Source organism: Aspergillus stella-maris (assembly GCF_047715825.1).
Source record: "Aspergillus stella-maris strain CBS 113639 unplaced genomic scaffold BDV14scaffold_17, whole genome shotgun sequence".
In the NCBI taxonomy this organism is placed as follows: domain Eukaryota; kingdom Fungi; phylum Ascomycota; class Eurotiomycetes; order Eurotiales; family Aspergillaceae; genus Aspergillus; species Aspergillus stella-maris.
The window spans coordinates 284,468-306,342 of NW_027396811.1; the positions used below are offsets into that span (position 1 = coordinate 284,468).

Consider the following 21,875-nt stretch of genomic DNA (forward strand, 5'->3'; position numbering starts at 1 on the left):
CGTAGTCGTCGCTGGGGTGAGCGATCCTTGAGTGCCTCAGGCATCCATGAATACTGTATCCGGCGATCACGTGGCACCCCCTCACCCCCCACAGTATTTTCCTTTCCCCGCGCCAGAGTCCATCCGAAAGACATGCTCTTACCCCAAGGCTGTTCGCCATGGACGATGAGAGATCGAATTCGGGGAAAGTGAGGAAGAAGTCCACTACCGCCCATCGGAAATCACTCTCCTGCGAATACTGCAATAGGTCTTTTGCCCGTCTAGAGCACCTCCAGCGCCACCTCCGCACCCGTTGAGTAACCCTGATTCTGCCCTTAGGAAGACATATGGTCTTTGTCTGATATCTCGGCTAACCTGTCATTTCAGATACCAAGGAGAAGCCTTTCTCGTGTGATATATGCTCAAAGTCCTTTGCTAGGAGGTAAGTCATCAATCGCACTTCCGGTTCACCCGAATCGCACTAATAAATCGTGTTCTGCCTTCGAAAAGCGATCTACTTGTACGACATGAGCGCCTAGTCCATCCAGCCGAGGCGGCAGCCAATCGAGAGAATCGAAACCATACCAACCACGATGTCTCTCAGACACCTTCATCGATCGTCCAGCCTCCACACCATGAATCTCGAATGCTAGAGCTAGCCGATGCCATTCCGCTTCAGGCTCAAGCAGTTCCTCCTCAACCTCCTCCCGAAGTCCAAATTCAGCCTCCTCCAATCGTGGAAACAACCCATTTCAACCCGTCATGGGGCTATGATCTAAATCTCTTGTCCCACGCGGCAAGTCATGTTGCTCTTGAGGGACAACAAGAGAGTCTTGATAGTCTTCGGAAGCCGTCGCAGAATATTCCACCACCACCGCCGCCGCCGTTATCCCATGTCCCGGAAAGAGGAATCACCGATAATTATGGCGTTGAACCTTCCATTCTGGATCTTGCCGATCTAGGTGATCCAGTTCAAGACTTTACGGTCTTCTTGGAAAGCGTCGGCCTTTCCTCTGACTGGGACTCTGGCGTTTTCTCAAGCGTAGAAGATCCCTTACTACCTACCAGCCTTCCAATGGATTCCAAACCTCCAGTTCGCGAAGCTTCAAGGTTAGGTACCGAGTTGATGAGTGACTCGAGGACAGCTGTCGATGAACCTCCGTCATTTTCTAATTTTGGTTCTCGTTTACCCTCGCTTCAGCCGGAAGCCCACGATGTGGATGACCGTCTGGGATTTGGTGACGAAGGACCACGGCCAGCTTGGGATATATCCAGCGCCGACCGTCAGGTGTTTGTTTCAAAGCTGGAGGAATTCTCCTATATCCTTCCCAAGGGCTTTGTTCCACCCTCAAGACATGCCCTCTCTCGTTTCTTTGCTGGTTACATTAATGGCCTGCATGAGCACCTCCCCTTCATTCATGTCCCAACTTTGTCGATCGCAAAATGCTCGCCCGAGCTCACTCTTGCATTGGCAGCGGCGGGGTCTCACTACCGCTTCGAGAACAGCCGAGGAATCGACCTTTTCCATGCTGCAAAGGCAATCCTGCTAGAGCGCTTGCGAAGGAGAGATAGTAAGCAGGTACATGTACCGACATGGAACTTCCTATCACCATCTTCAGGCTTCCATGAATCTCGTGGATCATCTGCTACCTCCAACAGCCCCTACCAATCTCATCAACACCAGCCTTATGTCCTATATCCTGTCGATCCTTCCGGCCACAATCCTGAAGACTCGAATGCCCACATGGAGGTGATTAAGACCTTCTTGCTGCTGACGATATTTGCTTCTTGGGAAAGACATCCTGAGCTTCTACGTGAAATTCTGTCTCTACAAAGCACGCTGGCCCGGCTGGTTCGGGAACATGGTCTGACTGAATCAAGCGTTGGTGTGGACCCCAATAATTGGGAAGATTGGGTTGGGCGAGAATGCAACAGACGCACGAAACTTATTGTCTACTGCTTCTTCAACCTTCATTCAATCATGTACAACATTCCTCCATTGATTCTGAACGCAGAGCTCAAATTGAATATGCCTTGCTCGCATGATATCTGGAAAGCAAACAATGCCGCCCAGTGGCGTCGCGTTCTGCGTACTCGTCATGGTTCTGAAGTCTCTTTTCAGGACGCTTTCGCGAAACTGTTCTACAAGGCAAATATCACGAACACTGCTCCCATCTCACCTCTGGGCAATTATATCTTGATCCATGCGCTTATCCAACAGATATTTTTTGCCCGCCAACTTTGTCTATCAGCCCCCAGCCTTCATGGGACGAGCTTACGACCAGATGACTTGAATGTCCTGGATAACTCCTTGGGGTCATGGAAAGCACTCTGGAAGCGCACGCCAGAGTCAAGCATTGACCCCCAAAATCCTGCTGGTCCCATCGCATTCACGTCCACGGCCCTATTAGGGCTTGCCTATATCAGGTTGCACGTTGACCTTGGACCTTGTCGCCGCCTCGTGACTCAGGACCCGGTTCAAATCGCTAGGGCGCTTAATGAATCACCGCCCATCGCGCGAAGTCCTCGCCTCATTATGGCCCTCCTACATTCTGCACACGCACTCTCAATCCCGGTACGCCTGGGTATAGATTTCGTTGCAAGGACTCATTCTTTCTTTTGGAGCATTCAGCATTCACTCTGCAGCTTGGAGTGCGCCTTTCTGCTAAGCCGATGGCTTCTTTCTATCCCAGTAACGCAGGCCGAGCAAAGGCTATCCGAGCACGAAAGGAAGCTGCTCTTATGGATCAAGAGTATGATGGACGAGACGGATATGGCCGTTGATCCCGCAGGCGCGCCTGACTTTGATTTCATCGCCAACCCTTACAAGGCCAAGCAACTCAGCGTTGCCATTGTCCGCGTCTGGGCTCGGACATTCAAGGGAAACACCAGCTGGGCAATTGTCGACCTAGTCGGGTCAAGCTTAGATGCTTATGCCGACCTTTTGGAAGCTCAAATTTGACAGCCGTTCGCTAGTCCATCTGCTTTATTCCTGTCATCGTCAGAGGTCGGTTTTATCAGCCAGAGGAGCTATTGAGCAGTAATGACGATCATACTGTTCCTATAAAAGTTCGCCAGACAAGGCGTCTTGATAAACAATGTTGGCTTATACCCTTGCTTTTATCTCTTTATTTCGTCTTCGTGTATATACTCCTTATTCTTTGCGCGGCGCCGGTCGGTCGGTGGTTAATGATGGGTTGTCATGAGTTCAAGGCTTACTGTGGGTCTACGTTTATGTCTCTTTCCTTATTCAAGATTGGATGAGGGACGAGTCTTCTTGTTCATTTCATTTTTATTCTACGAGTCTCAAATGAATCTGGCTTATTGTTCGTCATATCACCCTGGTTCCTTCCACAAGTAAATGATCCAAGATCTCTCAGAAGTTTGACTTGGATTAGGGAAGATTATAGAAAATATAGATGAAGCTATATAGCTGTCGGTAGTATGGTGTCTTCCACCCTTCCTAGAGTGTTATCGGTTGTCTTGGCGCGATCCGCGACCTAAGTAATCTGTGTGGCCCCTGCACAGAAATATATCGACTTGTCAAACTACACTGGAAAAGTGAAGCCATACTTATTCAATTCAGCATATTTATCGAATCAAGCTTAGTTTCCAAGGCACCGATCCACGCCCCCGCATAATGTCCAAACGCTCCAGATCCCCACCCCCAGAAAGTCGGTCAAGGCCAAGGTCAAGATCACGCTCCCTCTCCCCATCAGCTTCAGAGTCAGACCCAACATATACATTTCCATCCGCCGCAGCTCCCTCCCCCAAATTCCATCTCCCGGATCCATTATCTACTTCAACCTCCAATTTCAAGGAGCACGAAGTCATGCGCTGCACACTCCCACCCCACACTCACCCCCTCACCTTCACCAGCTACGATGACTACGAGGTGCACTATCGCCAGTCGCACGTGAACCGGTGTACGCAGTGCGGGGGGAACTTCCCGACGGATCTATTTCTGAATTTGCATATTGAGGAGAATCATGATTCGCTTGTTGCGGCTAGGAGGGGGAGGGGGGAGAAGACGGTATGTTTTTACTTGCATATACTTACCTACCTTTTCTTCTCTTCTATCTATCTAGAATTGGAAGCTTGCTTATAAAGGGGCGTGCTGACTGTGAGATACGCATGCAGTATGGATGTTTTGTAGAAGATTGCGAAAGGAAGTGCTCGACGCCTCAGAAGAGGAGGATGCATTTGATTGACAAACACATGTTTCCTAAGGTACTCGAAGACCACCCTAAACCCATACCAGGAATACATACATCTAACATCAACCAGAGCTACAACTTCTACATCGTAAACGATGGCATCGACAAGCAAGCAAGTATGCTGAGATCTAGCGGAGCGCAGACGCATCGGCGCAGGCTATCTAGTACGCCTTCCTCGCCGAAGGAGGGAAGGTTAAGGTATCGGCAGACGTCTGTTTCGATGGATATTCCGGAGTCTACTTCACCTTCTGCGGCTGATTCTGCGCCTGGACCTGAGGTTGGAACGGCGGATGCGGAAATGGCGGACCTGGAGAAGTCTATGTCTGCGTTGAGGTTTGTGCCTATTAGCGTTACGAGGCATGCCAGAATCCAGGGAGCACGGAAAGCAGGGGCTTCTGGAGCGCTTGATGGAGGGAAAAATTGATGATGGTGATCTTCTTGAGTTTGATATGGCTTGCTTTGGGAGCAATGGCGTTTATGTTGGCATGATCTGGATAGACTTTTAGAACCTGGGATATCATTATAGAGTCCTTTTTTTTGGGGACAGGATAAAGACCCTTTAAATTGTGTCTTGTTCCATTAGAAAGCCCCGAGCTGCTCAGGCTTGAATTCAGCTATTGCAGCAAAAAAGCCCCTGTACACTGTTTATGAGTTTTCCAGCAGGTCTCTGCCCAACATCCGAGTCTGCAAGGACTCATTGCTGCTATAGTCGGTCAGATCCTGACTGGGCATTGTGTGAGAAACTGAACCTTCTTCTACTCCATAGATTCAAAATTATGGCCTTTCGTGTTTGTCTTCAAGGCATTGTGTTCAGCATTGTCCATACAAAGACGGAAGACCGATTCCGGGCGCTGACCTAGCCACAGCACGTGCCCGGCCAATCAACGTTGTGGCTTCACATTCCACCAAAGTACTCCGATCCGACGGGGGATTTTCTACCTGCGGTGGTCTCTACCTCCGCCTCTCGCTCGCTGTGTTTTCCTCTTCGGTCGACGACCAAGGCCCTTCTTTGTTGCGACCGTCTACCATAGCTGCGCGCAATTGACGCCTGCCTGGAGATTCAGCCTCTGTTGTCTTTTGCCGCCTTTGGATTATCACTGATGGATCGTTTATTGATCCTGTCGCCCGCAGACTTCCAGCCAGCCATCTGACGGGCGAAGCAAGCAGTGGGGTGCCATAGGCCATAGGCGATTTTGTGCTGTGCTCCGCTAGCATGGCATTCACTTTCGGAAATGCGTGGCAGTCAGTATCCTCGTTTCTGCAGTTCATTGCACCTTTGGCAAGACGAAATGTAGTAACACATGAAACTGACACTGAGGCATCCCAGGTCTGCGCTCGACATCGAAAAACAGCTGCTGAACAACCTCGCCGAGAAAGAGCCCACGTTTGCCGAGATCTCCCACCACATATCCGAGTTCGTGCCCTCACTGTTATATCGTACCGTTTGTTGCGCGCAGTTATGCTAATCCCTCCGTTCTTGGTCGCAGATTCCGCAACGCATGCCAGAATGCTATCCTCCTAGACTTCGAGGCCGCCCGCGCAACAGACATCGAAGGTCGCCTCTGGGATGCGCACCTCAAGCTCAACACTCGTTTTCGCAAACTGCTCTCTCGCGTAAGTCGATTCCCTATCCCGTCGCACTTACCGCTTTCTAACGCCTGGACCGCATTATAAGTTCCGCGAAGACAACGGAAAGAAGAAAAAGCCGGTTGAGAGAAGGAAGCTTGAAAAACACTATTTGGAGTTCATAAAGTCGAGCCAGAGGTTCTATCGTGGTTACATCCAACAATTGGCGTCCCACTTTGGAGGCATTCCAGACTTGGAGAAGGTTGCGCGCAAGTTCAACTTTGATAGTGAGCATTCACTTGGCTTCTTCGCGACTGCCTGTCTAGGCACTAACACTGCAACTTAGATATGTCCGCCGCGCCTCTTATTCGACCCCTTCCATCTCTTCGGAAGCACATTCTGCTGTCATGCCATGCTACGCTCATTCGCCTAGGAGATCTTTCTCGTTACCGCGAAACCGAATTAGTTACGAAAGAGCGTAATTGGGGCCCGGCAATTGGCTATTATGATCTCGCCACCGTTATCTACCCTGCCTCTGGTGCGTCGCATAACCAGTTAGCTGTTATCGCCTTGGCCGACGCAAACCATCTGAGAGCTACCTACCATCTTTACAGGGCCCTCTCAGCTCAGGAACCTTATCCTACTGCCAAGGGCAACCTCGAAATCGAGTTTAGAAAGGTAATGGGTCTTTGGGCAAAGCGAGAGCTGATTCAACCTGAAGATGCCGGTATTCCCGGCAGGTCTTTGGCCCCTTGGTTCGTCTATCTCCATGCGCAATGTTACAGAGGAGTAGACTTCCCTGAGCATGATGAGCTTGAGAGTGAGGTCTTGAATCAATTGGCAGTGGACCTCAAAGAACGCTCTTTGGAGGGTACTTTACAGAAGTTCTGCTTGATCAACATTGCAGCGGAGGAATTCTCTCGTACTCGATCCGAGGGTAAGTTTTCTGTCCCTCATTCCTGCACCTTCTCTCTAATTCAGTTAAAAGAAGAGTCGGTGTCCAATGCACGCCTCTTCTTCCAGCGAATCAATGTCAAAACATATTTCACTCTTCTTCAGATCCTCCTAGCTGAAATCGAACGCTTCGCCGTCGAAGATCCAAATAATAAAGACGTCAGACTCGGGGCCGACAAGGTTACTGTTGTTGCCCGTCGGATTTTGCCAGCTCTTCGAAACTATAGTTCGTGGCTATTGACCGTCAACAACTACCTTGTTGCCTACAAAGAAAAGGACACTCCGCTCGCAGTTCAGCTTACCGAGTTTTGGAAAAGCTATGCAAACACACTCACCCTGCTAGCCTCCACTTTCGACGTGCCTAATCTACCGGAGGTGGATTACCTCCTTGAAGAAGACGAAGAGACGCTTTGCTTCATGCCGCTTAGCAAAGGTTCTACGTCCCGGAGATATCTGAATGCGAATGGTCTACAAAAACCCTCAATCAATGACCCGGGCGTCGAAAGGAACCATCCCAACATTGAAATGCTCTATCGAATTCGCGAGTTTGTCATTGACGGCCTAGATCTAGTCGTGGGCAAGGTATGATGAGGCCGATTATTGATTACCACAATTCTCCGAATATTTACTAACTTGATCAGAAAATTCCCATCGAACTTGTTGACGACGAGGATAAGAAAACGTTCATCTACAAAGAAGACGGTCTTCCATCGCAGTTCTTCGCCAGCCCTTCAGCTCATCACCATTCGCTCTCTGCAGCAAGCATTGATCGAGAGGACATCCAGCAGGTCAGACAGGAAGCCAATTACCAAGCGGACTCCAGAAGTGCATTCGAGGGCTCCCAGTCAGCATCGATTGCCATGTCAGTCAATATGCACGGCATAGTCGAGGGTGTGGAACGCTTAATCGAATCTGATACTTACGAAAACGCTCCTGCCGTCTCTAACCAACTAGCTTTCTCCACCGGCATGAATACAAGACCGGCACGAACATACGACCCAAATCCCAACACAACAATAAGAAACGACAGTCCGGCTCGCCATACCCCTCTCTCTCCACCTGGACTCGGGCCTCCTACGACTAACTATCATGCTGCATTGGATCAGTTGCCCTCTTCTTATCATCTGTATACGCCAGGGGTCCCCAACATCTGGAACACTGGTAACCTCTCTCCTGGCCTTCGTGGCATTTCGTCCCCTCGTACACCACCAGGTTTCGGGCCGCAGAATCAGTCACCGATGACACCCAGGAATTTCAGCAACCCGAGTCTTCAATATGCGCCGCAGGAGGCCATGAGAGATGAAACGATGCTCCGTCAGAACCTTCTTGCACAGAGTCAGATAGAGGGCAATGCTCTCAATGGACATGGCCTCATCTCTCCAATGCTAGCCGCACAGATGTATCCTCAACGTCTCTCTAGCTCATGGGACCGGAACGGTGCCACCGCGAGCGCTAGTCCGTTCTCGCAGCAGAGTTTCCCGCAACCTGGGGGCTTGGGGCTTGCTAGCCAGCCGATATCAAGTGGATTTCCCAACAGTTCCTGGGCCAACAACGCTTTCATCGCCAGTTCGGGCACTGGTTTTTCGAGCCCCGCACCCGGCAGTGGTCGCAAGATGTCATCGGCTCCGTTCGGTGCCATAGGCCAATCTCCTCGCCTTGAAAACGGTGGCTGAGTCTCCTTGTTGGAGTCGTGGTTCATGAAGAACACGTTTGATCCTCCAAGACCTTATGTATGATTTCGGACCTGCTACAATGTCGCCTGGAAGGGTAATGACGCAGTTGGTAATCTGCGGGAATCGGAGCTGACTAGTGAAGCCCTGCGATTCTGGACATGTCCATCGCATTCAAGGAACCCCTCACGCAATATCGTACGCGTCTGTATTAAACCCAGTATCGCCGGCCGTAGCACAGCAGTTCACGCCGGACGCTTCGACCGTGCCGATATCGTATGCCAGAAGATTTCCTTTCGCTTTTGCGTCAGGATGGGGTTCTTGATATTATCATGATATTCGATCGAAATGAGCTTTTCTCATTCATTCTGTTCAATGCTTTCTGTGTGTTGCTGTTTTCGACTTGAGGTTTGGCATTAGGTGGCGGGTGGGACAGGTCTTTCTAGCCCAGGTCTGGAAGGCCTCTAGCGACTCATCAAGCTCATTATCTCACCCCTCTAAACCGGCTAGCTCTAGTCTCACGCCGTTAGCTGTTGGCAGGTAGATAATGATCAAGGAAATTACTTGTTTCCAAGACCATAATCCAAAGTATGCATTGTAGCTCATGTGATATATGGATAACTTGATGGTCGTGAGATATCTCTCATAGATGTAAGATATCCAGCAACCGGACAAAGAAGAAAGATACTAGGTAAAAATAAAGGTTCATTAAATCGTTGTTGAAAACGCCTACTCTGCAAATCCTGCCTGTCCCGTCTATCAAGTTTCCATCAAGGTAAAAAGGTATACGGTAGCGAATGGTTGAAAAGCGCCAGGTCTAGACGTTAAGTCAAGGACAATATAGTATGGGATGGGTATAGAAGGTTGAAATCCTAAATCGTGCACGTTGAAATCAAAATTTTAGAGCCCGAGGGCGGCTGAAGGAGGCCTTTATGAGCGTTCGGGGGTGTAGGTTCGCTTGGGGAAGGGGAAGCTATGGGTTTGTTAGCTGGGGCTTGCTTGAATGTTGGAAGAGGGTAGGTAAGGGTATGCTTACGAAGGTCCCAGCTCTTGAATGCTGAGCTTGGCGAGCCACTGGCCGAGGTCGATGCTCTCCTCGAGGGTCTTGCCCTGGACGACACCGGCGGCGAAACCACCGGCGAAGGCGTCACTGGAGGTACTGGTCAGAGAATGTGCCTGGCATAAGAGAGATGATGGCTTGCTTACCCAGCACCGTTGGTGTCGTTGATAGCATCCTTGGAGATCTCACGGACGGGGAACTCCTTGACCTCGACCTCGCCGTTGGCACCGACGGTAGCAGTGACAGTGGGCAGAGTACCCTGGGTCACGACAGCAACACGGGGGCGGCTGGTGTTCTTCTTAGGGAGCTGAGCGAGCTTCTTGGCGATCTCAACGATGTCGGTGGTGCCCCATTCGTGGCTCTCAGCGTAAGCAATGGCCTCAGTCTCGTTGCAGAAGGTGTAGTCGGTGTAAGGGAGGACACTGTCAAGCTGGTCCTTGAAGAACTGGGCGATGAAGGGAGCGGAGATAGAGAGCATGAAGACCTTGTTCTTAGCAGCAGCCTCCTCACCCAGGGCCTGGATGGCGGGGACGCAGACGGTTAAGTGGTAACCACCGACGTAGTAGAACTGGGCCTTCTCGACGAGGGACCAGATGTGAGGCTGTTTGAGGTGCTCGATCTTGTACTCGTTGGCGGCGGCAAGGTGGGTGCACATGCTGCGGTTGTTGTCGGTGATGATGACACCGCACTTGCCGGTGGGCTGGTTCTCATCGATGCGGTACTCGGTGTGAACACCGGCCTTCTTGCAGGCCTCCTGGAGGGTCTCGCCGAACTTGTCCTTGCCGATGCAGCCAATGTAGAGGGTGGAGTTCTCGGGGAGGATGTACTAGAGCGGAAATCATCAGTATCCGTAGCGGAAGATAAGGAAGACCCGGGAAATACCTGAGCACCACGGGCAGTGTTCTGGGCGGCACCACCAGCAATCAGCTTAGCATCCTTCTGGAGCAGCTCATCGTAGAGGCCCATGTGCTTGTCCTCAGCGAGGATAGCATCGTTGGCCTTGAGGCCGTACTTCTCGAGGAGGGCAGCATCGCTGTTATTTATTAGCTTCACTTATAGCAGGAATAGGTGGTCGAGCATACCCGACAGCCTGGATATCTATAGAAAGGTGTCAGCAAGTCGTTAAACTCAATTGGACTCTACGGAAGTATGGACGCACCGAGGAGGGGGTTCTCCAAGCAGAGAAGAGGGTAGCCTTGAGCAGCAGCCATGATGATTCAATGGGTATGGTAAAGCTTGGACTGGTGAAGAATAAGGTATAGAGAGAAGAATAAACAGAGAGGAGAAATGTCAGAAGAGAAAAGGTGGGGAGAGAGCTGATCTAAACTTCGGAAGTTTGGCCTACAGAATTGACCGAATGGAGGGGCACCATATGGACACCTGAAGGACAAGGCTACAGATGTCCTCCCCATACAACGCCTCTGATTGGCTCTGGGTGTCAGCACAACATCATCGTCATCCCGTGCTCGGGTGTCTGTCGGATTATCGATGATTTGAAGGCTGAAACCAACCAGCAACAGAACCTCATATATCGCTTTATTTCATTGTCGCAAAAATGTCAGACCCCGCCATTCAGGCCGCTGAGACCATCCAGACAGCCTCCATCAACAAGGAGCCGTCCCATTCAGACATCAACCCCCCGGCCACAATCTCCGAGAAGAAGCCCGCCGTCGAGCTTACGCCTTCCGATGCTGACAGCATCCCCTCGGACCTAGTCGACCAACATAGAATACTGCAGCCGCGACACCGGAGCCAGACTATTCCCCCGCTACCTGATCTTCGGTTCGAGCAGAGCTATCTTGCTAGTATACGAGGCGCGGATACATGGGGCCGAGTCGCGTGGATTACCATTCGAGACCAGGTTCGTGGACTTTTACAACTCTCTCTGCGCAGATTAAAAAATTCGAAGCGTGAAGAAGTCCAAAAGATTTACATCTGACTAAACCTCCATCTAGGTCTTCCTCCCGTTGATTCAAGGCACACTATGGACGCTCGCGCTTTCGGGCTGGCGCTTCTGGAACCGCAATGCGTCTCTTAGCGGACAAACGCTGGGCAGCAGGATCAGGAGATGGTGGTACGAAGTCAACAACTGGCATTTGCCTCCTCTGAGACCAAAGAACTCGACGGCCGCTGCGCAGGTCGAAGACGTATGTGTTACCGCTATTATAAATGACTATGTTCGTTAGTTGACTTGACAAACGCTGACCTGACGGAGTTTCTACAGTTCTATACGGCGCAGTTCTCTAATGCCGGTTCCGATTAAAGATCTTTGATTCCTGTATAAGAAATGGATCAACTGTTATGGTGGGTTTTGTTGTGCTTGCATTGATGGCGTTAAGAGGATATAAATGGTTCTTTAGTTTTTGTTGATATACTGCGACAGCCTGCTATACTCCGGAGGATACTTCGGAGGTGGTCGGAACAAATTATTGTACAAATAGTCAAGAGCACAGCTTCCCTTCAGCCTGGCGCTGACTCTGCCCATTCTAAATTAACTAAACATAATATGGCTAGAAATGTCTTGTTGCTTGAACATGATGACCTTTATTGGACTTTCAGCCTGCAGAGCCCATCTTTTTGACATCAAGATCACAATGATACCCATATGCTCACAAGCTTCTCTAGACACCACAAGTCTAACCATACATCCCATTGCGCCTCGACAATCCATTCCAGAACACCATATTCCATAGTAGATAAGTCTAAGTATTACAAGACTTCTGTGATTATGCGACCGAAACCAGACTTATTGGGCCGGTTCACCGGCTGGTTGTGCTGGAGGTGCAGCAGTACCTGCGGAGCCATCGACGGCTTGTTTCGTCTCCTCCTTCACGGCCGGTGCAGCTGCATCAACAGGCGCTGCACCAGGAGCAGACTCCGCCTTCAAACCAGAAGGAACTTCTGGTGTTGTATCTGAAACCCCAGTGGGAGCTGAGACAGCTGGCTCTGGCGCACTCGTAGGTTGCGATTCAGCAGCAGGGATCGGTTGTTCAACGACTGCCGATTTCTGATCTTGGGGAGCTGTTTCTGCTGATTTCCCAGCCGACTGCTCTTTAGGCTCGTTTTTGTCGCCCTCTCTGTTATATCGAAGCTGCACGACGAGGCTTGGGGGTTCGCCGTTGGCCATCAATTCATCTCCACTAGCTTCTTCCTCGTCATCGCCCTCAAATTCGTTCTCATCATCTTCGTCGGCACCTTGCCATTCATTCTCGCTCGATTGCCCGCCATTTGACTCTGCATCGCCATCTTCCAGACCGTAATCAGTATAGCCATTGACCCGACTACCACGATTCCTTGTTCGTCTTTCCGAATCATCTCCCTCAGCGGCATCCTCATCCTCGCGCTGTCCAGTAAGCAGGCTCTCGCCGTACATACCCCCAGCGCGCGAACGAATTTGTCGTCCGCTGGCACTGAATCTGGGCCCTGTGGGTTCTGCGGGTGTTGAGACACCAGAGGCATTGCGTCCTGATCGTCGAGTCGGCGGTGGCAAGCCATCAGAGAAGATGTCCTCGTCGTCAGAGTATGTATACTTTTGCCGTTTGCCGCGAGTGCGGCCTTCATATAGCGAAAACCCGGGCTCGGGTCGGGTAAATGCAGCTTTGCGAGCGATGCGATAATCGCGGCGTTTCCGTTTCTTATTCTGTTAGTCAATGTCCATAGTGATAAATCATGAGCATCTTACCTCCTCGGAGCCCTCGAATCGAGGGATAGAATTCCTTATCCTCTCACTCAATTTCTTTGAGTTTGTACCCTTCTCCTCTTCTAACTTGTCTGCAATCCCCTGCAATTCCGGTATAGTCCCAGCTACGCTGAACCATGTAACGTTCTTCAATGCAGGATTACTCTCACGATAGAGTCGGAAATGGGTGTCGTCAAGCCCTTCAATAAGCCAGTATCGGCGCTTTAGACTATCACGTCCCCAAGGTTGTACAGAGAGAGGTTGGTTCAAATCGTCTTCGTGGCGCGCTTGCTTATAGGACTCCTTGATCTTTGCTTGAACGGCGTCGGAGGACGAGAGGGACCACAAAATCAGCGACTTCAGTAATTGTAGCTGTTATGTATTAGCACTGTGTCCGTCCGTTACCGAGAGTAAGACGATCACGTACGCGCTCTTCGGGTGACATTGATGCAAAGTTCCGGCCCCCATGTAGGGGGTTCTTACCTTCCCATGCTTTCGGCCACTGAGCAGAATGCGTTTGGATAGCTTCTTCTAACGGGCGAGTATAGTGATTCCGTCTGCGCAGAAGAATTGAATTGTCAGTAACGAGTATCAACAGGTATTGACCTGCAAAAGTGGTTGCCCGGCCCTGTGTGACGCGAAATGTAGATGGTAGCTTACTCGACATCCTTCTTCCTGTTCAAGACCAGTCCGAGAAATGCACATAGTAGCCTTTCAATATGATCCCCAGGCGGCGATTCGGCCACGCCTCGCTCGACATCCTGTGGTCCAAAGTGTGGTGTTGATCGCGGAAACACTTCGTGGAAACGCGCGCGGAACATTACAATGAACTAAGAGTTGCGACATCAGCAATCAAATCCACCAAACACCCACGCAACGCGTCCAGTAGGCAATTTGAAGCTAAAACATGTTCCCAGTAGCAAGATAACTTACTGCAATGTCCGGATTATCGGCCAATACATATTCGTGAGGTGGTGATGGAGCTCGCTTCGGTGGCGGAGTTTCGGACTGCTTCTTCTTCTGAAAGTACTTGGTAATGCCCACGGGCTCATCGAGAGCCATGGGCGTCGGCTCCTCATCTGAAGGAGGCGCCGATGATAATGAAGAGAGATCGGAATCGGAGAGGGACATTTTGGACGTGATTGCGCTGGGACGCGGAGGTGGTGGCGGAGGGAAAAGTGGGTGAACCAGGTCCGCGTCGCAAGGAAGTTCGTTCACCTGCGCTACTCCCCAGCTTCAAACGCGGCTTCTACGCGGTTGGCTCCAATGAGATGACAGCCCAGATCGAGTCATGATCAGCGCACAATCAAGCCTACGCATTCTTGGTGACTACTTGAGGGTACAGTATGATAATGAAATTCATATATTGGATTTGATAGAAATCTAGGAAGGCCCTGCGCGTTTTCTTGACAAGACCGGAGCATAATGCCGCGCGAGCTGAATTTCAGGAGCAAGCAAGTAGAGGACCAAGTTCCGAGTTGACGAGTCCTGAATGGCAAGCTGCCTCTGCTTGGACAACACTTGAGGACAACACTTAAGAGAGGAAGATAACCGCGCGAAAGCCCAGAAAAATAACCAAGCCAAACGCGATGGTTCGATAACAACGAATGCAGTCCAAGACATCTTCAATGGAAAACATGCACACATCGACTAAGAGCAGAAAGTACTCAGTGGGCACACTTCCAATCGCTAGTAGCGAGCTCTTTGATGTCCTTTTGCGAGGATGTGCGATTTTTGACTTTCTAGGTCCACGAATGGATCCAAAACGCCTTACTCGTCACTGAACGAAACCAAAGAGTCCTCATGGGCACGGCAGGTAGTTCAACCTTAATAAGTGAGGTTTCTCTCAACATACTGCTAAATCATGTTAGCTTATGATTTTCAAGTGAAAACAACAAAGCATTCTGGATCAGAGGACCGGCCACGACCAGCGTCTGATACCAAGACCTCGATAGGAGTATTTATGCCGTTGATGGACGACGCCTCAACGCGCTATGGCTTTGTAGGGGAGCGACAAGGGATGTTTGGCGCTGAAGCAGGCATTTTCAGACAACTATCAAATAGCCCTAGCATTAGGTCGTATTCGAATGAATCAAATTCAAGAACATAACGCAGAATAGTTTCTCGTTGCCAACGACCAGAGTAAGTATGCCTGTGGACTTCGTCAAGTCGGACTTGCGCGTGCAGAAGGAGTGGAGGTGACCAGGAGGTCAGTGCCAAGCCACTAATCCCAACCAGGTTAGAGCATTCTGTAGCGACCTTTGGCCCTAACCCACAAAGCCCTCTCCGATCTCGAATTCTCAAGTTACAACCCGTCAAGCCAAACATCTTGAGGTACGACGACTTCCCAACCACCATCGCTGGCGATCTTTCTTTCAAGTACTAACCTCCAGGTTCGCAATAGAAAGTCGCCATGGGTCGTGTGATCCGCAACCAGAGGAAGGGCCGTGGCTCTATTTTCAGTGAGTGCGACCGCGTTGGAAATCATCGCCAGACGACGACTGTGCGATATTTAGGAAAGGGATCAAAATGCTGATAAAACTTCTCTTTCAGCGGCTCACACCCGTCTCAACAAGGCCCCTGCCCAGTTCCGTGTCCTCGACTACGCCGAGCGTCATGGATACACCCGCGGTGTTGTGAAGGAGATCATCCACGATGCTGGTCGTGGTGCTCCCCTCGCTAAGGTCCAGTTCCGTCATCCCTACAAGTTCAAGCACATCACCGAGACCTTCATCGCCAACGAGGGCATGTACACCGGTCAATTCATCTACGCCGGAAAGAACGCCACTCTGACCGTCGGCAACATCCTTCCCCTCGCCTCCGTCCCCGAAGGTACCGTCATCTCCAACGTCGAGGAGAAGGCTGGTGACCGTGGTGCTCTTGGCCGTACCTCCGGAAACTACGTTACCGTCATCGGCCACAACCCCGACGAGGGCAAGACCCGTGTCAAGCTCCCCTCTGGTGCCAAGAAGGTCATCAAGAACACTGCCCGTGGTATGGTTGGTATCGTCGCTGGTGGTGGTCGTACCGACAAGCCTCTCCTGAGTATGTTATCCGGAATACAAAATTTCACAGCCGAGGCAGGCTGGGAAAGTAGGCGGAATACAGTTGCTAACAAATTTCTACAGAGGCTTCTCGTGCCAAGCACAAGTTCGCTGTCAAGCGCAACAGCTGGCCCAAGACTCGTGGTGTTGCCATGAACCCCGTTGATCACGTAAGGCTCACTTCTACAGCCCTCGACTTGAGCATGAATTTCAGTTCTGACATATTTTTCTTCCCCAGCCTCACGGTGGTGGTAACCACCAGCACATTGGTAAGGCTTCGACCATCTCCCGCTACGCCGCCCATGGTCAAAAAGCCGGTCTTATTGCCGCCCGGAGAACCGGTCTGCTCCGTGGTACCCAGAAGACCAAGGATTAAACGTGATATCTTATGGAGTTTTTCTTTGTGACGGGTTGAAAAGGCTTTTTGCTATGAGACATATGTACTTAGGCGACTGCGGACGCGTCCTTAGTCAATCAAGGTTGTGGCCACCAAACAATTTCATTAACGATTAAAAGCATTTGGGTTCATTGGGATCATGAATTCTTCGATGTCTTTGGGTAGAGTGCGGTACATGGATTACTGCTTTCAGCTGGGGGCTATAGAGACGATCATGGTCATGAAAAATCTTTGGCCTGTCACCTATGGCTTCTGGACGTATTTTAGGCGATCGGATATCGTCTCTGACGGTTTTGACGTCCAACTTGGCCTTCCGATTGCACCACTTAGTGTTTTGCGATGTAATGGCCATGTAGACTTTTAATTGCTCCCCTGCTCTACCAAGGCAACTTGCATCCGCTCAAGTCTTAAAAGGTTCTGTTTGTAGTCGCACTCTTGACACTTCTCGTGTGCTACTAGTAATACGCTGATTCGTGTGCCATCAATATATTCCCGGTCTACAAGAAACCTGAGTCTACGCACTGCATTTCCTACAGAATAAATCATATACGTTCAGTTCGATAATGGCCATAGAAAGCATTAGCACAGCCTAGGCATTCACCATCTCTTCTATCTTCCCTTTGTGCAGTGCAGGAGCCGGAATCTGGATCCCCGGGATTTTTTTACATTGTTCTCAAAGTGACCAATCAACGTCGCTTTCCGGTATTGATGACGCCGGACCAGACCATAGCTCGAGGTCAACTCTAGAATGGAATAAATACGAACCCTACGCCCTTGATCTCCCGCCATCTACCATGCGGTCTGATCGATACTTGTCGCTTTCTGTTCTGCCAATATGACACCAACTCCAGCACCCACTCCCCAGCAACCCGGCCGCCATATCACAAACCCTCCGGTCCCCATACCAACACCCAAGTCATCAGCACCCTCCCAATCCACCGCCCTCCGCTGGCAAGCCGTCGTAACCCGCGACCCCTCTGCAAGATTCATTTACGCCGTCCTCACTACAAAAATCTATTGCCGCCCCTCCTGCGCGGCCCGTCTTGCCCGCCGCGCAAATATCGAATTCTACGATACACCGGCGCAGGCAGAGCGCGCAGGGTTTCGGGCTTGCAAACGGTGTAAGCCGGAGACATTGAAGCCACTTGTGAACCTGCAGGTGCTTGTTGTGCAGAGGGCTGTGGGGACGATTAAGAAGGACATTGAGATGGGGAGGAGGCCGACATTGGGTAGGTTGGCGGGGGAGGCGGGGTTGACGGCGAGTCACTTTCATAGGGTCTTTAAGAAGGTTATGGGGGTTACGCCGGGGGTATATATGGCCGGGGCTTTGAGGGAGTATAATAATAGGAGTTTGGGTGGTGAGGTTGAGGTTGAGGTTCAGACTGACAAGGGGAGTGGGGTAATGTTTGAGTATAGTACTTCAGACCTGAGCTTGAACGAGAACCCCAGCCTGGATGGTGTACATGACTGGAGTTCGGGCAACCTCCAGTTTCAGCCTAAAGACCTTGAACCATATACCGATTTCGACGCCTGGTTGGCGAAAGAGAACGAGGTGAATTGGGATTCTGGTTCGGGGCCTGGGCCTGTTGGCGCTGATATTGATGTCAATAATATCGACGACAATCTCTTGTGGAACGACTTTGACGCCCTGATAGCCGCGGAGGCTGAACTTGCTTCTGGCCAGGGTCCGAAATTAGATCCGCTGACAGGGGCTCCGGGGTTAGTGTTTGGTTCAGATTCACCTGGTTCTGGGGTTTCTGATGACTCGAGCTTGCTATTTGTTGGTGTTTAAGCGCTGGTGTCAGGCTGGTCCTGGTTCATGTTGTACATAATCTAATGGGTATGTAATTATATTCGTCCATGGCGCTGGGAAAATTGGCATATGCAGATGGACGAGGGTCTCTGCCCTCGTCAAAAACCGTGGAACATCAAACTGCTTTGAAGGACGAAAGTGCAACAAATAGATATATATACTGCATAGTAAAGCGCTAAACATACCCCAACCGAGGTACGACAGGCTCCCTTTTGACCAGAAGGCATAATGTGGCCCCCCAAATTAACTACATAGAAAGATGGGCCATTGTTGCCCAGAAAAGAAACAGCCAATTGTGCCATTCAGGAAACAATGAGCATCAGCGCATGGGGGAGTTGAAACAAGTTCCAGATTCAAAGACTGGTAACCGCAATACGTAACAATCGCCACACTGCAGGGATGTATGGCACCATAACCGTAATATACGGTAATCCACTGAAACGCTTCCAGAAAACCCAGGAGGCCCCGGGATCTTCACACTGATTTGCGCCGTGACGTTTCGGGACGCATCAACGAAGGAGATCCATGCAGTGTCTCCCTCCACAGCGACTGATCTTCAACTTGATCATCGCGCACCTCACTCATCGCATTTATGGTTTGTTCCGTAAATAGATCGTGGCAAACAGACTCAATCCCTGGGCTCCTGAACATCAAGGCTGGACTGAAGGTTGGCCCACCTGTTGGCCCACCACATCAGAAACGCGTGTCGGATTTGAGGCCTGGGCGAGTCAAAAAACACCCAGCGAGTGATACAGTGAGGGGAGAGCAGGACGATCGATTTGTCCAGCTGTCGAATGTTTCAATCCACTAGGTTTCAGGCACACGCTACCGTCTGTCAACCGAAGGCTGTGGTCCCCGCAGCCAACGACCGTCCGAGCCAATTTGTAGAGCTCTCTACCTAACGTTCGCCATGGATGGACCAGCCTCCGCACTACCTTCCCGGCTTATCTCTTGGTGTTTGCCTTCCAACGACATGGGTGTAACAGGGGCCTCGACAACTCCCCTTCCTGTTCGTGGACGCCAGAATCCGACCCTGCGAGGTGCAGCGATTGGGACGCTGTGGCGTTTTCGGCGATGCTTCTGGACGATTGCGATTGGCATGCTGTTCCTGTCTGTCATTCCTCGACCGTTGCCCTAAGCGCTTTTGGACATTTCAAGTCACAATTGCAAGACTCCTTATTGAATTAGTGGACTAGCCGACGTAATAAAATGGCGCTATAATAATTCCTAAAAAGTAATACGGAGATAGTCCAGGCTACATTTAGCTTGAGGTGGGACTGTTCATTAATGATCAGGCACCCCAAGTGTCGCAAACCTACTCACTCACCTTTCACTTTCTCTCTTTCTCTCCTTCCCTCTGCGTCTTTATCAACTGCCTCTTACTGAAGTAGTACTCTTCGACACTTGGCTCTCCCGTCCCTCCTTCACTCGAAACATCAGTCCTTGCCAATTCACTTTGACTGGACTTGATACACTCGTTCGTTCGTTTTGACTCCCGTATCCGGGTTTATATGAGCAGCCCAATCTACGCTTGGACATTTTTATTCTTCCTCGCAGCCGCACACCGGACATTTTAGCCTCATCCTTACATCTACAACATCCATCCAATATGAACGTCAACAAGCGATTCGACCGCTTCAAACAATGGGCCGGCGAGCGAATGGGCGGCGAAGTCAAGACAAATGTCTCTGATGACTTCAAAGCTCTCGAGACCGAAATGGTCGTGCGCCACGAAGGTAAGCGAAATTCTGCAGATTGCCATCGAGATCAAGCTTGTCGGGCCTAGACTGATCTTCGCGCTATCTTTAGGCATCGATCGTATCCACAAGTCCATGAGCGCCTACGTCAAATCGATCTCGAAACGCAGCGAAGGCGATGACAAGGAGAAGACACTGCCTGTTGCTCACCTCGGTGGTACCATGATCACCCATGGCGAGGACTACGATGCAAACAATGATTACGGACGCTGCCTGACTAGTAAGCTGTCATGTTTGTGCGGGTAAAAGTGGACCTGGTGTTCTGACTTTGTTGATCTTAGTGTTCGGAAGGGCCGAGGAGCGCCTTGCTCGGATCCAAGAGAGCTACATTGCACAGGCGACATCGAGTTGGCTCGAGTCGCTGGAGCGATCCTTGACACAGTTGAAAGATTATCAGGTACGACCATATTACCCCGCTCGGTGTATCTCTCTAATGTTCTATAGGCGGCTCGCAAGAAACTCGACAACCGGCGTCTGGCCTATGACACATCTCTCTCAAAGATGCAGAAAGCGAAAAGGGAAGATTTCCGCGTCGAAGAGGAATTACGGACCCAGAAGGTCAAATTTGAGGAAGCTACCGACGATGTGCACCGAAGGATGCTGGACATAAAGCACTCCGAGCCTGAAAACACCATGGATATGCAGGCGTTTCTGGAAGCTCAGTTGCACTATCATGAGCAGTGTAGGGAAGTTCTTCTCCGCTTGAAGAATGAGTGGTCCAACGAGTGAGTTTTGAATCAGGTATACCGACCATGATCCTGGCTAACGTAGGATAGGCAACCGACCAGTCAACCACCAAGCGGCCATCGTGGGACTCGCTCTCGTTCAAACACCGCTCATTCATACCATGACCGTTTCGAACCTCTGCACGAGGAGCATACCAACGGCATTGAGTCGCGCCCCGTTATGCGGTCCGCTACCCACAGTTATGTTGAGACACCCATGAGGAAGGCGTACGCACAAGACACTTCGCCCCATCGCCCTGCAATCAACCGCACTCCTACATTTGAAGGCCCTGCACAATTGCGGCAAGTCCATGAAAGTCCTGTTGCGGCACAATGGCAATCTCGAGCAAACAGCGAGAACTTTGTTTCGAGAAGAAACAGCATTCAATCCCGTCCGATAAGTAGAGTGGTCCCAGAGCCGGCGGAGGACGTCGAATACCACAGTGGAAGTGTGTCTGGCGGCTCAGACAACGGCTGGCAAGAATCTCGCCAGTCGCCATTTGGAAACTCAGTATCTCGAAGGACCAGCTCTAGCACCTTGAACGGCTTCGCGCACAAGAAAGCTCCCCCACCGCCACCTCCATCACGCGCAAAGAAGCCTGCACCTCCTCCTCCAATGAAGCGTCCTATGATCAGCGCAGCTCAAGTATGAGGTTGCTATATCGAAAAATAGTTTGGGACATGGGCCGTTTGGTACCATTGCTTGGTTGTGGTCGTTTTGTTCCGCTCGCAGGCGAGTCGAGTTTCAGAAGGATAGGCGTTTTAATGGGAAACAGCTTGGGGATTCATATTGTGTATTATTGTTAAGGTGTTTTATTAAAGCACAGGCAAACATACTTCGAATTACGCACCATTATTGTATCTCTGTGGTCAATTTTATAAGAGAGCCTACCTAGTTTGTAGAGTGAAGGCGGCTACATCCGGTTATTCCCAACGCGGCGACCCAGATGAGTCAGCAAGCCAACCTCACGTGATGGCTAGGACGGCAAACTTCTTCTCCTCCCTCGCAACAGG

At 50.7% G+C, this 21,875-nt stretch overlaps 10 protein-coding genes across 10 annotated transcripts; 7 read left to right on the forward strand and 3 right to left on the reverse strand.

Moving 5' to 3' along the window:
* The first annotated feature begins 128 nt into the window (after positions 1 to 128).
* Positions 129 to 3,289, forward strand: BDV14DRAFT_170685 (uncharacterized protein). The gene is made up of 3 exons (XM_073768252.1): positions 129 to 291; positions 367 to 421; positions 490 to 3,289. Exons 1-3 carry the CDS (start codon positions 159 to 161, stop codon positions 2,939 to 2,941), a joined length of 2,640 nt encoding a protein of 879 aa, XP_073629781.1. The 5' UTR covers positions 129 to 158; the 3' UTR covers positions 2,942 to 3,289.
* A 67-nt stretch (positions 3,290 to 3,356) lies between these two features.
* BDV14DRAFT_170686 (uncharacterized protein) lies at positions 3,357 to 5,088 on the forward strand. The gene is made up of 4 exons (XM_073768253.1): positions 3,357 to 4,012; positions 4,120 to 4,209; positions 4,267 to 4,898; positions 4,948 to 5,088. Exons 1-3 carry the CDS (start codon positions 3,620 to 3,622, stop codon positions 4,618 to 4,620), a joined length of 837 nt encoding a protein of 278 aa, XP_073629782.1. The 5' UTR covers positions 3,357 to 3,619; the 3' UTR covers positions 4,621 to 4,898; positions 4,948 to 5,088.
* A 321-nt stretch (positions 5,089 to 5,409) lies between these two features.
* Positions 5,410 to 8,389, forward strand: BDV14DRAFT_188744 (uncharacterized protein; the record flags this gene model as incomplete). Its single annotated transcript, XM_073771112.1, has 7 exons — positions 5,410 to 5,438; positions 5,524 to 5,610; positions 5,684 to 5,810; positions 5,872 to 6,049; positions 6,109 to 6,699; positions 6,751 to 7,298; positions 7,358 to 8,389. The coding sequence occupies 7 exons, from the start codon at positions 5,410 to 5,412 to the stop codon at positions 8,387 to 8,389; spliced, it is 2,592 nt and encodes an 863-aa protein (XP_073629783.1).
* A 927-nt stretch (positions 8,390 to 9,316) lies between these two features.
* Positions 9,317 to 10,657, reverse strand: BDV14DRAFT_198630 (adenosine kinase; the record flags this gene model as incomplete). Its single annotated transcript, XM_073773003.1, has 6 exons — positions 9,317 to 9,359; positions 9,423 to 9,536; positions 9,593 to 10,272; positions 10,329 to 10,479; positions 10,529 to 10,544; positions 10,606 to 10,657. The coding sequence occupies 6 exons, from the start codon at positions 10,655 to 10,657 to the stop codon at positions 9,317 to 9,319; spliced, it is 1,056 nt and encodes a 351-aa protein (XP_073629784.1).
* Positions 10,658 to 10,826: 169 nt separating this feature from the next.
* Positions 10,827 to 11,836, forward strand: BDV14DRAFT_35447 (DUF1770 domain-containing protein). Its single transcript, XM_073776617.1, has 3 exons — positions 10,827 to 11,307; positions 11,402 to 11,593; positions 11,662 to 11,836. The coding sequence occupies exons 1-3, from the start codon at positions 11,002 to 11,004 to the stop codon at positions 11,707 to 11,709; spliced, it is 546 nt and encodes a 181-aa protein (XP_073629785.1). The 5' UTR covers positions 10,827 to 11,001; the 3' UTR covers positions 11,710 to 11,836.
* A 356-nt stretch (positions 11,837 to 12,192) lies between these two features.
* Positions 12,193 to 14,256, reverse strand: BDV14DRAFT_198632 (uncharacterized protein; the record flags this gene model as incomplete). The annotated part of the gene is made up of 5 exons (XM_073773004.1): positions 12,193 to 13,080; positions 13,129 to 13,497; positions 13,553 to 13,682; positions 13,786 to 13,955; positions 14,059 to 14,256. 5 exons carry the CDS (start codon positions 14,254 to 14,256, stop codon positions 12,193 to 12,195), a joined length of 1,755 nt encoding a protein of 584 aa, XP_073629786.1.
* A 1,197-nt stretch (positions 14,257 to 15,453) lies between these two features.
* Positions 15,454 to 16,576, forward strand: BDV14DRAFT_35523 (60S ribosomal protein uL2). The gene is made up of 4 exons (XM_073776619.1): positions 15,454 to 15,587; positions 15,679 to 16,170; positions 16,254 to 16,339; positions 16,408 to 16,576. The coding sequence occupies exons 1-4, from the start codon at positions 15,539 to 15,541 to the stop codon at positions 16,543 to 16,545; spliced, it is 765 nt and encodes a 254-aa protein (XP_073629787.1). The 5' UTR covers positions 15,454 to 15,538; the 3' UTR covers positions 16,546 to 16,576.
* Positions 16,577 to 17,160: 584 nt separating this feature from the next.
* mpt (putative DNA repair and transcription factor Ada) lies at positions 17,161 to 18,418 on the forward strand. The gene has a single exon (XM_073776618.1). It carries the CDS (start codon positions 17,402 to 17,404, stop codon positions 18,356 to 18,358), a length of 957 nt encoding a protein of 318 aa, XP_073629788.1. The 5' UTR covers positions 17,161 to 17,401; the 3' UTR covers positions 18,359 to 18,418.
* A 289-nt stretch (positions 18,419 to 18,707) lies between these two features.
* BDV14DRAFT_170694 (uncharacterized protein) lies at positions 18,708 to 19,512 on the reverse strand (the record flags this gene model as incomplete). Its single annotated transcript, XM_073768254.1, has 1 exon — positions 18,708 to 19,512. A coding segment is annotated over exon 1 (221 nt), but the record flags the coding sequence as incomplete, so codon positions are not given.
* A 103-nt stretch (positions 19,513 to 19,615) lies between these two features.
* Positions 19,616 to 21,874, forward strand: BDV14DRAFT_170696 (BAR domain protein). The gene is made up of 5 exons (XM_073768255.1): positions 19,616 to 20,115; positions 20,189 to 20,356; positions 20,418 to 20,533; positions 20,581 to 20,861; positions 20,913 to 21,874. Exons 1-5 carry the CDS (start codon positions 19,989 to 19,991, stop codon positions 21,511 to 21,513), a joined length of 1,293 nt encoding a protein of 430 aa, XP_073629790.1. The 5' UTR covers positions 19,616 to 19,988; the 3' UTR covers positions 21,514 to 21,874.
* The last annotated feature ends 1 nt before the right edge of the window (position 21,875 follows it).

What these genes read in the sequence shown, in the direction of transcription:
- BDV14DRAFT_170685 (XM_073768252.1), top strand. Translation starts at nt 159, where the DNA reads ATGGACGATGAGAGATCGAATTCGGGGAAAGTGAGGAAGAAGTCCACT. An exon ending in CCAGCGCCACCTCCGCACCC is followed by an intron (nt 292 to 366) that starts GTTGAGTAACCC and finishes CTGTCATTTCAG; the next exon opens with ATACCAAGGAGAAGCCTTTC. An exon ending in TCAAAGTCCTTTGCTAGGAG is followed by an intron (nt 422 to 489) that starts GTAAGTCATCAA and finishes GCCTTCGAAAAG; the next exon opens with CGATCTACTTGTACGACATG.
- BDV14DRAFT_170686 (XM_073768253.1), top strand. Translation starts at nt 3,620, where the DNA reads ATGTCCAAACGCTCCAGATCCCCACCCCCAGAAAGTCGGTCAAGGCCA. An exon ending in GGGGGAGGGGGGAGAAGACG is followed by an intron (nt 4,013 to 4,119) that starts GTATGTTTTTAC and finishes ATACGCATGCAG; the next exon opens with TATGGATGTTTTGTAGAAGA. An exon ending in ACAAACACATGTTTCCTAAG is followed by an intron (nt 4,210 to 4,266) that starts GTACTCGAAGAC and finishes AACATCAACCAG; the next exon opens with AGCTACAACTTCTACATCGT.
- BDV14DRAFT_35447 (XM_073776617.1), top strand. Translation starts at nt 11,002, where the DNA reads ATGTCAGACCCCGCCATTCAGGCCGCTGAGACCATCCAGACAGCCTCC. An exon ending in GGATTACCATTCGAGACCAG is followed by an intron (nt 11,308 to 11,401) that starts GTTCGTGGACTT and finishes ACCTCCATCTAG; the next exon opens with GTCTTCCTCCCGTTGATTCA. An exon ending in CCGCTGCGCAGGTCGAAGAC is followed by an intron (nt 11,594 to 11,661) that starts GTATGTGTTACC and finishes GACCTGACGGAG; the next exon opens with TTTCTACAGTTCTATACGGC.
- BDV14DRAFT_35523 (XM_073776619.1), top strand. Translation starts at nt 15,539, where the DNA reads ATGGGTCGTGTGATCCGCAACCAGAGGAAGGGCCGTGGCTCTATTTTC. An exon ending in GGGCCGTGGCTCTATTTTCA is followed by an intron (nt 15,588 to 15,678) that starts GTGAGTGCGACC and finishes CTTCTCTTTCAG; the next exon opens with CGGCTCACACCCGTCTCAAC. An exon ending in CCATGAACCCCGTTGATCAC is followed by an intron (nt 16,340 to 16,407) that starts GTAAGGCTCACT and finishes TTTCTTCCCCAG; the next exon opens with CCTCACGGTGGTGGTAACCA.
- mpt (XM_073776618.1), top strand. Translation starts at nt 17,402, where the DNA reads ATGACACCAACTCCAGCACCCACTCCCCAGCAACCCGGCCGCCATATC.
- BDV14DRAFT_170696 (XM_073768255.1), top strand. Translation starts at nt 19,989, where the DNA reads ATGAACGTCAACAAGCGATTCGACCGCTTCAAACAATGGGCCGGCGAG. An exon ending in AATGGTCGTGCGCCACGAAG is followed by an intron (nt 20,116 to 20,188) that starts GTAAGCGAAATT and finishes CGCTATCTTTAG; the next exon opens with GCATCGATCGTATCCACAAG. An exon ending in CACAGTTGAAAGATTATCAG is followed by an intron (nt 20,534 to 20,580) that starts GTACGACCATAT and finishes AATGTTCTATAG; the next exon opens with GCGGCTCGCAAGAAACTCGA.